The sequence below is a fragment of the Marmota monax genome, unplaced genomic scaffold (genome assembly GCF_021218885.2).
Source record: "Marmota monax isolate L192 unplaced genomic scaffold, Marmota_monax_Labrador192_F-V1.1 WCK01_AAM20220418_F8-fsc00218, whole genome shotgun sequence".
In the NCBI taxonomy this organism is placed as follows: domain Eukaryota; kingdom Metazoa; phylum Chordata; class Mammalia; order Rodentia; family Sciuridae; genus Marmota; species Marmota monax.
Window position 1 is genome coordinate 463,215 of NW_026694764.1, and position 13,196 is coordinate 476,410.

General features: G+C 45.3%; 1 protein-coding gene across 1 annotated transcript; it reads left to right on the top strand.

The window, feature by feature from the left end:
• The first annotated feature begins 3,991 nt into the window (after positions 1-3,991).
• LOC124079435 (transmembrane 4 L6 family member 5-like) lies at positions 3,992-12,410 on the top strand. The gene is made up of 4 exons (XM_046424963.2): positions 3,992-4,229; positions 9,714-9,767; positions 10,281-10,417; positions 10,629-12,410. The coding sequence occupies exons 1-4, from the start codon at positions 4,059-4,061 to the stop codon at positions 10,792-10,794; spliced, it is 528 nt and encodes a 175-aa protein (XP_046280919.1). The 5' UTR covers positions 3,992-4,058; the 3' UTR covers positions 10,795-12,410.
• The last annotated feature ends 786 nt before the right edge of the window (positions 12,411-13,196 follow it).

The following is a 13,196-nucleotide window of genomic DNA, read 5'->3' on the forward strand; positions in this document are numbered from 1 at the left end:
ACAGGTTTTGTTTTAGCCGCTGGTGGGAGGGGGGAGTTGGAGGTCAGGTGCCTTTACCTTTCCCCATGCCTCTATTCACGATCACTCTGATAATCACGCCCCCAGAAAGCTGGGGAGATATTTTATGCGATTTCCCCACTGTATGGGAGAAGAACTAAATGTCACACACCTGTTCTATCGCTGAACTTGCTGCGATGGGGTCGGATCTGTTGGAAACTGGCGATGGTGACGTCAGCTCTCCAAGATGGTGGCCGCTTGCTTCCTCGGTGGGGTGTCTGGTCTGGAGGGCAGATCTGGACTGTTTCTCTCCCCCATCTCAAACCCAGAACACAGCCTGGAGCACCGTGAGGGCACAGTTGGCAGGACCCAACAGATTCCTTAGCACCATTTCTCTGCGTTGCTGGCGGTGCGCAGGCTCCGGCTGTGGGGCAGGCCAGTGATCAATCAGCCTGAATGTCCAGGTGCACAGTTCACTCGCGATTGAGCAGCAGTAACTGATCCTCGGGTGTTGAAATTCTTCCTCTAGGTTTCAGTGCACCCCAATTTTGCTGGAAATTCCTAACAAGATAGCTTCTGGCCGTTCTAAACTCGCTAATCACCTGCGCAGTGACGCGGTACATGGGGGTGTCACACTCTATTCACCGCCATCTCCCCTAAAATATATTTTAAAGAAAAGGGTGGGGGTGGCTTGGGAAGTGCCTCAGTGCTTGAGTGGCCCTGAGTTCATTCTCTGGTACAAAAAAAAAAGAACTTCTTTGACCTCCAATTGATAAATGAAAACAAGAACACAAATAAATTTTAAAAATGGATTCTTCATGGAACATCCTTGGATTGTACAGTCATCACTGAGTCAAATGTTGAGGCCAAATGATGCAATGTTCTAACAAATCAGGCCTCAGTCTCGAGTCTATTCTGAGAAACAGGTAGTTATCGCTAAAGGAGAGAGGATCAATAAACAAATATTAGGAATATAAAATGAAGCCAAGCATGGTGGTACTCCCAGACCTTGGGAGTCTGAGTCAGGAGGATCATGAGTTCAAAGACAGCTTCAGCAACTTAGTGATGCCCTAAGTAACTCACTAAGACCCTGTCTTAAATAAAATGATAAAGGGCTGGAGATATTCAGTGGTTAAGTCCTCCTGGGTTCAATACCCAGTTAAATTTTTAAAAAAAATTATAATATATATATATATATATATATATATATATATATATAAATAAACTGACAACTGAAGCCTGCTATCATCTTTTTTATTTCTTTCTGGGAGGAAATCTCTCAATGTGACAAAGAAAAATGATGAGGCCACTGTACATAATTTTTGAACTGCCTAGTTTACCAAATATTCCCCTTGTCCTAAGGAATCCTTACAACCAGCTCAGGAGGCAAGTGGTACCACACTCTACCCTTTATAGAGATGAGGCAATTGTGACTTAAAGACATGAGATGGCTTGGTGATATGTTCAAACAGGTAAGGAATCAAAGACTGTGAGCACATGGATGCAGAAAAAGAAGACATGGACACCAGGCAGCTTGCAGTGTGTGACTAACTCCACCAACTGCTCCATCAGCATCCACCCCCACTCCTCACAAGCTGCAGCTAGTGATAGGGCCTCTCTCCCTTATCATTGTGATCCTGCCCGTTTCTACCACATCTTTTCTCTGCCCTTTACTCGTGCTCCAAACTGTGTTCCTCTGGACCCAGAAACCTCAGGCTCACTTTCACTTACTGTCCACCATGTGCCTGAAGAAGTGTGCTTGCTATGTGGGACTCTCCCTTATACCCTTTTCCCTAATTTGCATCGTGGCCAATGCCCTCCTACTGGTTCCTGATGGGAAGACCTGGAGCACTGACCAACACAGCGTGCATGTCGATGTTGTATATTTATCAACTTTAGCTTTTAAAGACAAATCTAGACTCTGTAATGTAGTGTAATACCCTAAAATAGAAGTTGTTTGGCCAAAGTTTCTAAAGAATAAAGCTTAAGGGGCTGGGAATATAACTCAGTTGGCAAAGTGCTTGCTTCGCATGCACAAGTCCCTGGGTTCAATCCCCAGCACCACAAATAAATAAAGAAATAAAGAATAAAACTAGACATAAGAGATTGTCTTGATACATAAGAAGTTCTTGTTACTTCAACCATAGAGGATTAAACTTTGGTTTATATCAGCACATTAAAATTTGACATTGGGGGAAAAAAAGATTTTCTGGTCTTTTTCCTGCCACAGGAGGGGAATACAGGAGAAAATGTGTCTTATCAGAGTCTAGAAAAAGTAGTCTAATTTTTTAAATGACAGTAAAGCTAAGAGAGCTCTATCTTGAGAATCTCCCAGTTTCATGATCTGGTCACATTATCTCCTTCAGGGAAACTTGGTTGCTCTTATCAATATTATTAGCGGCCTGCATTTCTCCTTCAGTGAACAGGTAGTGTGTCACATATAACTAAAAAGAACAAATTTTTTAAATTTTAAAAAAATAAAAGGTTCCAAGGACCAAGGAGTGCTGGGTGTGGTAGCGCAAATCCATAATCCCAGCAGCTCAGGAAGCTGAGGCAGGAGGAGGATCACAAGTTCAAAGCCAGGCTCAGCAACTTAGCCCTAAGCAACTCAGTGAGACCCTGTCTCTAAAATAAATATATATATATATATATATATATATATATATATCAAAAAAGTGGGGGGGTGGCTGGGGATGTGGTTCAGTGATTAAATGCCCCTGGGTTCAATCACTAGTACAAAAAAAAAAAGATTCCAAGAAGTGATCAGGCATGGCATGATATGCAGATTCAAATGATGTCGTTACACCTCATTCCATCTCTCAGGGTTCTTTCCTCTGGATTGACTTCCTGCTCAAACAGGCAGGCCCTGCCTCATGGTGTAAACAAGCCACCAGCAATCTTAGCACTTCAACAAAAAAAAATGAATTTTTAAAATGGATTCTTCATGGAACAGGCTTGGACTGTACAGCAGTCACTGAGTCAAACATTGATGCCAGATAATGGAATATTCTAACAAATCAGGCCTCATTCTCAAGTCTACCCTGAGAAACAGGTATTAGTCTCAAAAGGAGAAGAAATCAATAAACAAATATTAAGAAAATGAAATGAGGGCTGGGGTTGTAGCTCAGTGGTAGAGTGGCTTGCTTAACACACATGAGGCACTGGGTTCAATCCTCAGCTCCAAATAAAAATAAATTTTAAAAAATAAAGGTATTGTGTCTATCTACAGAAAAAAAATTTTAAAAAAGAAAAAGAATATGAAATGATACTAGTCACGGTGGTACATGTCTATAATATCCACAGCTCGGAATGCTGAGGCAGGAGGACCACAAGTTCAAAGCCAGCCTCAGCCCTTAGTGAGGTCCTAAGCAATTCATTGAGACCCTGTCTCTAAATAAAATACAAAATATCTAGGAAGTGGCTCAGTATTTAAGTGTCCCTGGATTCAATCCCTGGAGAGAGAGAGAGAGAGAGAGAGAGAGAGAGAGAGAGATTACCATATGTATATTTCATGTGTGTGTGTGTGTGTGTGTGTATGAAATAAAAACAACTGAAGCCTATCATCCTTTTCATTTCTTTCTAGGAGGGACACTGTGTGACAGATGGAAATCATGAGGCCACAATACACTTTCTTGTGCTGTCTAGTTTACAAAATACTCCCCTTGTCCTAAGGAACCCTCACAACCAGCTCAGGAGGCAAGTGGTGTCACTCTACCCCTTATAAAGATGAGGGAATTGAGACTTACAGGCATGAAATGGATTGGTTAAGTCTTCAAACAGGGAAGGAACCAAAGAGAGACTACAGAGAGGTGTGTGCAGAAAAAGAGAAAGTAGACACTGACACCAGGCAGCTTGCAGTGTGTGACTAGCTCCCCCACCTGTTCCATCACCACCTCCTCCCTTTCCCCTCACAAGCTGCAGCTGGTGATAAGGGCCTCTCTCCCTTATCATTCTGACTCTCTCAGTTTCTACCACCTCTTTTCTCTGCCCTTTACTCATGCTCCAGCCTGTTTACTTCTGGATCCTGGAACCTCCGGCTCACTTTCACTCCCTGCCTTGCCATGGATCTGAAGAAGTGTACCCGCTATGTGGGGCTCTCCCTTATATCTCTTTCCCTAGTCTGCATCGTGGCCAATTCCCTCCTACTGGTGCCTGATGGGAAGACCTGGAGCAGTGACCAACTCAGCTTGCATGTCTTGATCCTGCCTGGCTTCATCGGCGGGGGATTGATGGTGAGGAGTCTAGAGCACAGGCCAGTGATCAGGGGTGTGGGCACAACCATGAGGGGTTCTGAATGGGAAGGGAGGAGAGAGGGAAAAGGAGGGAGTTCCAGATGGGACGGTAAGTGCTGGTGAAATCTACCCAGCAGAGCCCAACCCACTCCCTACACACTCAGCACTCTGTAGACAGCCCTGGAAGAGCCCCCAAGGACCTGAGATAAATGTCTAAGGGAAGGGAAAGTCAGGGAGGGGAGGCTCAAGTCTCTAAAGAGCTTTGCTTCTGGGTCAAAGCATGTCCTATCTGCTCGGCCCCACCACCCTCACAGCTGAGCAGATGTTGGGGACCCCTCACTACAAAGGTCTAAGCAGAAGGAGCAGCTGGTTGTGTGGAAGGTTATCAGGGCAGGGCAATAGGCATTGGGGGTGCAGCAAAAATGTCTGGAGCCAGGCAGTGATGTCACCCATCAGTCACTCTACCTCTCAGCTCAATGTTGTCCCTCCCTCCTCCTCATCCTCTGACTCTCAGCCCACATTCTGGATGCCCACTCTGTGCTGGGTGCTAAGGATCAACTCAGAAGCAGGTCAGTCAGGCAGAGAAATTGCCCCCAAGGCTTCCTGGAGATGAGGATCTGCTAGGAGAAGTGGAGGAAGAGGAGTCACAGATTTCCTGGACCTCCTCCTCTCTTTCCCCATTTAGGGGAAGTAGTATTTGTATTGGGCAAAAATGAAAGATCTACCCAGCAGAGTTTCCCTCTTTTCAGGACAGATGACAGATAACATTCTCTAGAAGAGGTGTCACCTTGTCCCTTTTCTGAATCACACCTCTATTAGCTAAGCAAGGATACTTCTCCTTAACCTAGCAACTCTCTCTTACCTTCTGAAGTCCCTTCTACTTCCCATCCCTTGCATGGATTCATAGTGTTGGACTATTCTCCATCTCTCAGATCTCAGCTCTCTCTGAGATGTCACACTCCCCCAGGCCTACACACTCACCCAGTGTCACCTCATGCCCCTTCTCCAGCCTAAACTACCTCACACTCCTCCACCCAGTCTACTAGTCTTTTTCAGGGGTGATCTCCAAGGCTGTGCTCCCAACATTCTCACTCACAACTGTCTTCCTCCCCCTCTACACCTGAGTCACTCTCAGGAAGTACCACTTGACACCACAGAGACACAGACAAGGTCCCTGCTCCCCTTAAATCTTGGGTTCCTTAGAGGGGGGCAAATGGTATGAAGGAAGCAAGACCCGAAGCCCCATGAGAGCAAGGGCTGCCTGTTCTGTTGGTTGCTGTGTGCCTGGCGCCTAGAACAGTGCCTTCACCTAACAGGAGCTTGGTTAATAATCACTGAATGAAGTAAATAAATATGTAAGATGATTTCAGACAGCAGGGGGTGCCATCAAAAATAAAAATAAATAGGACTGGAGGAATAGCTCAGTGGTAGAGCACTTATCTAGCATGTATGAGACACTAGGTTTGATCCCCAGCAATACTGCAAAGAAGAGAGAGCAAGAGAGAGAAGTGGAGAGAGAGTAAGCCAGGAATGCGTGGTAGCCCATACCTGAAATTCCAGTTACTCAAAAGGAAGATTATGCCAGATGCAGTGGCACATGCCTGTAATCCCAGCAAACTTGAGGCAAGTTTGACAACAGCCTGGGCAATAAAAAATTAAAATTAAAAATTAAAAGGGCTGGGATATGCCTTGGTGGAGAGTGTCCCTACATTGAATTGTCCGTGCTACCAAAATAAATAAATAAATGAGAGAGAGAATAAAATCATAAGTTTGATTGAGGCCAACCTGGAAAATTAGATCATATATATGTATACATATATATACACGTATGTGTGTATATATGTATATATATGCATACACACGCACACACACACACACAGAGAGGACATGCACGCTGTGGATGTAACTCAGTGGCAGAGTGCCCTGGATATTCAATTCCTAGTACCTCAAAAATAAGTAAATAAATAAATAAAACTATTATAAAGAGGTAGGGCAAGAAGTTAAGGATTTTTGTTATTTCTTTTTGGTTTGGGGGTTGTGTGTGTATACATGCATGTGCGCTGGGGATTGAACTCAGAGACTTGTGAATGCTAAGCACATGCCCTCCTAGTGAGCTACACCCCCAGCCCCAGTTCAATGAATTTTTACAAAGTGGACATACCCACGGACCCAGCACCAAGATTAAAAACCAGTTCATTCATGCACCTGTAGTCCCAACTCCTCAGGAAGCAGAGGCAGGAGGATCTTGAGGCTGAGACGAGGAGTTCCATGTCAACCCTAGTAAAATAGCAAGACCCTATCTCAAAAAACAAACAAGCAAACAAAACACAGATTGTTATTACCAGAATCCCACACATGCCTCTCACCAGGTACTACCCCCACCAACAAGGGTAATGATTATTCAGTCTTCTAACACCATAAACTAGTTTGGTCTGCTCAGTACTTTATTTAAAATGAAATCATACACTATGTGCTCTTTTGTGTCCGGCTTCTTTAGCATAATATCATATTGTGAGAGCCATCCGAGTTATTTTGTGTAGCTGTAGGTTTTTATTTTTTATGCATGCCATTATGTGAATACACTTTAAATTAAACTTTTACTGTTGATGGACATTTAGTTCTCAGTTTGGGTTTATTGCAAATAAGGTCAATAACAACCTTCCTATAGGCATCGTAGGTGAGCATATGTGTTTATTTCCACTGTTACTCTTAGATAGGAGCAACACTGCTGGATCTTTTTTTTTTAATATTTATTGTTTTAGTTTTCGGTGGACACAACATCTTTGTTTGTATGTGGTGCTGAGGATCGAACCTGGGCCGCACGCATGCGAGGCGAGCGCGCTACTGCTTGAGCCACATCCCCAGCCCCACTGCTGGATCTTAAGATTTACAAATATTCAGTGCTAATACTGGCAAATAGTTTTCTGGGAGTTTTTGAATAAATTTCATTTCTATCAGCACAGAGTGAGAGTTGTTCCACTCCCCACTGGATTGAAGTAGATCCTCTAGCTATTGTGTGAAGAATGAATAGTAGTAGGTCAGCCATAAATGCAGAAGATGGGAGTAATGACATAGAGGGGAAATCAGTACCTTGAAATAGGCCAGTGGCCATGCGATAGAGAGAAGTGAGCAGATTCAAGCTATAAACTGTGTTGCCTCCTGAATTAATGATGACTCTTCTCTTTTCATGAAGACAATAAGACAGCAGGGAGGAAGAAGGGAAGCTTAGACCACAAAGGTAGACAAATACTTTGACCAAAAGTAAAACTCTCCGATGGTTCATTTGAAACTGGTAAATCTGGGTTGGGGATGTAACTCAGTGGTAGAGCATTTACCTAGCATGGCAATAACCTGATAACCTGGATTAGATTTCCAGCAATGCAGCGCGCGCGCGCGCACACACACACACACACACACACACACACACACACACTAGTAAATCCAGAGGTAATTTTAGGTATCTTTGCATCCTAGAACCTCCCAGTAATTGACCTCACCAGCAAAGGGAACTAGCACTGACCCTGAATCTGCCTGGACACAAGAGCAGGAGAGCAAGAGTGCTAATGGAAGTTGGGCACAGTGGTACATGCCTGTAATCCCAGGGACTCCGGAGACTGAGGCAGGAGGATTGCAAGTTCAAAGCTAGCCTCACAAAAGCAAGGTGCTAAGCAACTCTGTGAGACCCTGATTCTCAATAAAATACAAAATAGGGCAGGGGTGTGATCAGTGGTTGAGTGCCCCCAAGTTCAATCCCTGGTACCCCACCCCCCAAAAAAAGAAAGTGCTAGTGGAAATTTTGTTCAACTCATCAGGTTTTCTCTGTGGTTACTGGGGATGATATAAGAGAACTAAAACTCTCAGCCCCTTTCCTGGAAAAGAACAAAACACTTTTATGGTATATACCAACAGGGAAGGAAGGATCAAAACACCTATAGAATTCCAGGGATGGGAGATGAACAAAAAAAGGTGCTATGAAGACAATGACAAGGCTGGAGGCAGAGTGAGGAGCCTCAAAGGACTTGCTAGGATTTAGAAGCTCCTCTCCCACTGGGCTTGCTGGTGCTAGCCTATAATCCCAGAGGCTCAGGAGGCTGAGGCAGGAGGATCACAAGTTGAAAGCCAGCCTCAACAACATAGGGAGGCCTTAAGCAAATCAGTGAGAGCCTATCTCTAAATAAAAATATAAAACCGGGCTGCGATGTGGCTCAGTATTTAAATGCTCTTGGGTTCAATTCCCAGTACCAAAACAAAAAACAAAAAATAAAATAACACCCCCCACCATCCCCAGATTGAACCCAGGAACACTTTCCCACTGAGCTACAACCCCAGCACTTTATTTTTATTTTGAGATAGGGTCTCCTTCTGCTGCTGAGTTTCTGGATACAGAAACCAGAGTGGCTGGGTTTACAGGTATGTACCAACGTACCCTGGCAAGACCAAGATTAATCTGGTGGTAGCATGTAGGAAGAAGTGTGGGGTGGCATGGGGCAAGAGCTACGGGAACTTAGTAGCGAGGCTAAGAATATCTTCCACATGGAATTTGATTAGAAATTGAATGGGGAAAGAAGGAGAAAGGACTGACAGATTCAGGAGCCACTGAAGGAAGAGTCAAAAGGACTTGAGATCTGACTGGGAGCCGAAGGAGTAAAGTTTTTCCAGCCTAGGTGACGTGGTGGGTGATTATTTCCCAAAATCGAAGGGAGATGAATTTGGGAAATAGTATGAGTTCACTCTGAGACAGGCTGAATCTGAGCTAAAACCAAGACATTTGAGTGAACACATCCTTCAGGCAGTTGGGTTTAGATCTCCAGGCATGTGGAGGTGTCTATTGGCAGAGGGAATAGCTGATTCCCTGGAAGGGGATGGACTTTGTGAGAAAAGTCACAGGAAAAAAAAAGATCAGGGGCTGGATCTTAGGAAATCCCACAACCCACATCACAGCATTTGTGAACCCACTCTACCATATCCTAGCTCACCAGACCTTCCAACACCACTACCTCTTCCCACTGCTGAAGATATTTATAGCTAAGGAGCATTTCCTCTAAAGCAGTCTTGATACCAGGCCCACCAGTTACCATTCAATCCTAAGAACAACTATGTGAAGTAGGTTTCATAAACCCTTTTTACTAAGACAAAACTGAGACCCAGAGAAACCAATCAGTTCATTGAGCATGAAGTAGTGTGGCCCAGGGCCTCCATATTCCCATTCAGAAAGGCACGTACTACGTGCCAAGAATTATGAGGAATATTTAATAGTGAACCCAACTCTCAAGGAAGCTGCCATATGGACAGAGATAAGGTAGGCACATAAATAATGATAAAGTAAGGTAGAGCCCAACCATGCTCCAGGACAGGTAGAGGTAAAGTCTTCCTACAGTCCAAAGGCCTGAGGACACCATAGGCAGCTTCCAGAGGAGGTGAATATCTTGAAGACCTAGGTTGGGGTGGAGGGTTCACACTATCACACTGACTCTGGTCCCACAGGTGCTGTGGTCGGGAATCGTAGCAGCTCTGGCAGCGGTTGCACATCCAGACTGGGTGAGATTCAAATTAAGAAGAGCTTTGCCAGGACGTGGTGGTGCACACCTGTAATCCCAGTGACTCTGGAGGTTGAGGCAAGGAGGATCTCAAATTCATCCATTTAGCAGGATCCTGTCTCATTAAAAAGAAATAAAAAGGGCTAGGGAAGTAGTTCAGACGTAGAGCACTTCTAGGTTCAATCCCCAGGGCGCCCCCACCTGCCCAAAAAGGAGAAAGCGATTGAGGATTTGATCTCTGAACCAGTCTCTCCCAGAGCCACAGCACCCTCTACAGAGTTCCTAGCCTCCATGAATCTCTGTTGGCCCTTAGTTTTGCCTAACTCCAAGCCCCAGGTTTATAGGAAAATGTATTTTCAAGCACTCTGTTACAGGACTGCATCCCCAGCCCCAGGAATGTATTTCAACCTGGCTCCAGAGGAGCTTGGCAATATAAGGGACAGAGCTAGGCGCCATCAGGCCACAAATGGGGACAGGGTGGCCCTATTCAGCCCACCTTCCACACCTGGTCCAGATTCCACATTCCTTCTTGTGCTCGATCTTCGGAATGCTTGGTGCCATCTACTGCCTCTCCGTGTCAGGAGTCGGCCTCAGAATTGGACCCAAATGCTTCATAAACGGCGAGTGGGACTACCACTTCCAAGAACCCGAGTAAGGCTTAGCATCTATTAGTGACCCCCAGTCTCTGCATCCCATGACTCCCATGCTCTTCCTACGTGGGTGCCACTGAGCTTCAGGAGAATTCCCTCCATGTGGGTCTAACTAACCCTTTGAAAATCCCACCCTGCCAGTGGAGGGGACTGCGGGTGGGGGTAGGGTGCCCTGTGACCTCCTTCACTCACTGGAGCCTACCTGTCCACAGAGGCGCTTACTTGAAGTACAATGCTTACTGGAATTTGTGCGAGGAGCCACTCACAGTGGTGCCCTGGAATGTGACGCTGCTCTCGTTGCTAGTGGTTGCCTCCTGCCTGGAGATCGTGCTGTGTGGCGTGTACCTGGTGAACGCTATTATTTTATCATTTGATTGAAAGTACATGAAAGCGAATACAAAAAGAAAAAGAAAAATGGAGGGAGTGATGCTTTTATTCAGTTCCAGAGAGGCACATCTGGGGAATGGGGTGGGGGACATCAGGTCATCATGAGGATCTGGGTTTTATAAATTTTTAGCTGCCTAGGTCATGGGAGGTATCACATCAGGCAAGGCAGGCAGCAACCAAAGGAGGCAGATTTAAAAGAGCCGCTGAAGGAGGCTTTATTGAGATATCACTCCCCGGCGGAACTCGATCAGACCCACAGAGTGGACAGGGGAAGGGTCTGAGGAGAAACCGTGTGGAAGCTTGACCAGACTGGACTTTTATGGGGCTTACAGCAGGAAGGGAAGGGCTTGGGACAGGAAAAGGTGTTTTTAGGGTCCCTTGCCCCCCTGAAGGTGGTCAGGGGAGTTGGCTGAACTCCAGGATTGGCCAGGGGGTCCTGCTGATGAACAGGCTTTAGTCAGGAGATCTGGCTGATTGACAGGTGTTTCCGTTGGCATCTGATTGATGTTCTTTTCCCAATTGGGCTGCTTTGTTCTAAGTCGCCACCACCAACCTAACAGGAGGAGTTACTTTTGGCAGGCCCCTTTGGTGGCCAGGTAATGGGAGGAGTTTAGAGTGGGGCTGGAGGACAGGTAGGTAACCATATTCTTCATTGTCCACTTCACGTTTTGAATGTAGCCTTCCTTGCTCTGAAGCCTCACTGTCTTTCTCTTTTCCGAAGGGCTCTCTGCTCACTGAGCCTCCACTGACTGCCAGGTTATACCTGCTTTCTCCTGGACCCCTTCCCTGGCCCGCCCACTCCCTGGCTCACTGGAATAAAAGGGATGTTTTTCTTTTCCTCTACCTCTCCCCCTCCCTAACCTGGGGGAATGGGGGTGAGGAGAAGTACTTGTCTGCCGGAGGTTCTAGGAAGTGAATATCTCCCAAATTAACAAGGAAATCCTAACACACTATCTGGACTCCTGGGACACCCCCCACCCCAATCAAGGCACACTTGGAATGTAGCCCTTTGAAGAGCCTCTTAAAAGCCCTCTGTTTTCCCTGATGGGCAGTTCATAGCCTCTGGGACAGGACTCCCCTGTGTTTCTCCTTCACTAGCAAAGCAATAAAATTACTTTTACTTTTTTCTCAAAACTGTTAAATTGGCACTGGGGACAAGGACCAAGTTTTTGGTTATATTATTGGTGTCATTTGTGAGAACTGGAGGAAAAAGGAGGTGGGACAGCATGAGGTGGAGTTGTGGAGGGACCTGCTTGCTCCTGGCTAGGTCCTCACTGTAAGACTAGAAAACACTGCACCACACGACACAGATTACCAAAGAGGTCTCACTTTATTACAAATGGCTGTGTGTTTATATAGGTCTAAGAGAGGTAGCAGGGGCTGAGGTAGATAACAGGTCGCTCATTTATTGGCAAGCTCTTCCATATGTCAGTTCCGGGGCCCAAGAAGTTAATTCTAATTGGGGCTAAGGCTTCCTACCAGTAGGGTTTGAACACTGGCGCCGGCGGGAAAGAAACAAAGAAGAGAAGGAGGGTCGAGGGTCGTTTGACGCCCACTCCCTGGCTCACTGGAATAAACTGGTTTTGTTTGTTTGTTTTTTGAGAGAGAGAGAGAGAATTTTTATTTATTTTTTTTTTTTAGTTTTTGGCCGACACAACATCTTTGTTTGTATGTGGTGCTGAGAATCGAACCCGGGCCGCACGCATGCCAGGCGAGCCCGCTACCACTTGAGCCACATCCCCAGCCCCTGGAATAAACTGTTTTGAGTCCCCCTTCAACCCTCCCAGCTCAGATTACTCCCTAAATCAGCAAGAGTCTTTGAGGGCCTCCTGAGCTTGGTGTTCTCCTGACCCTGTTGGAGCCCCTACACCCCATTTGTTTTGTTTTGAAAAGTTACTGAGCAAAAAAAAAAGAAAAGTTACTGAGCTATTAAGTTGTGCAGGAAATACAGTAGTAAACAAGGCAGATGAGTTCTGTGCTCTCAAAGAATTGAACATTCCAGGAGTGGAAAAGGCAATTTTTAATAGAAGCAAAGGATTATTTTAGTTGATGGTTAACACGTTTTAATTTATTTATTTAATTATTGTTCTATTTTCAGTACTGGAGATTATTGAACCTAGGGCCTCACACATGCTCTGAGAGTGCACTATCACACCATTGAGCTACACACATCCCCACCCTTTTTTGTTGAATTTTCAGACAAGTTCAGCTAAATTGTCCAGGTTGGTCTCCAACTGGTGATCCTTCTACCTCAGCCTCCCAAGTGGCTGGAATTACAGGTGTTTACCAGGGCACCCAGCTGTAAAAACTTTTTAAAAACACATTGGTAATAGAATAGATATTAACTGATGGAGTTGTTGTGTTTTTGTTTATTGTTTTTGTTTTTTAATGAC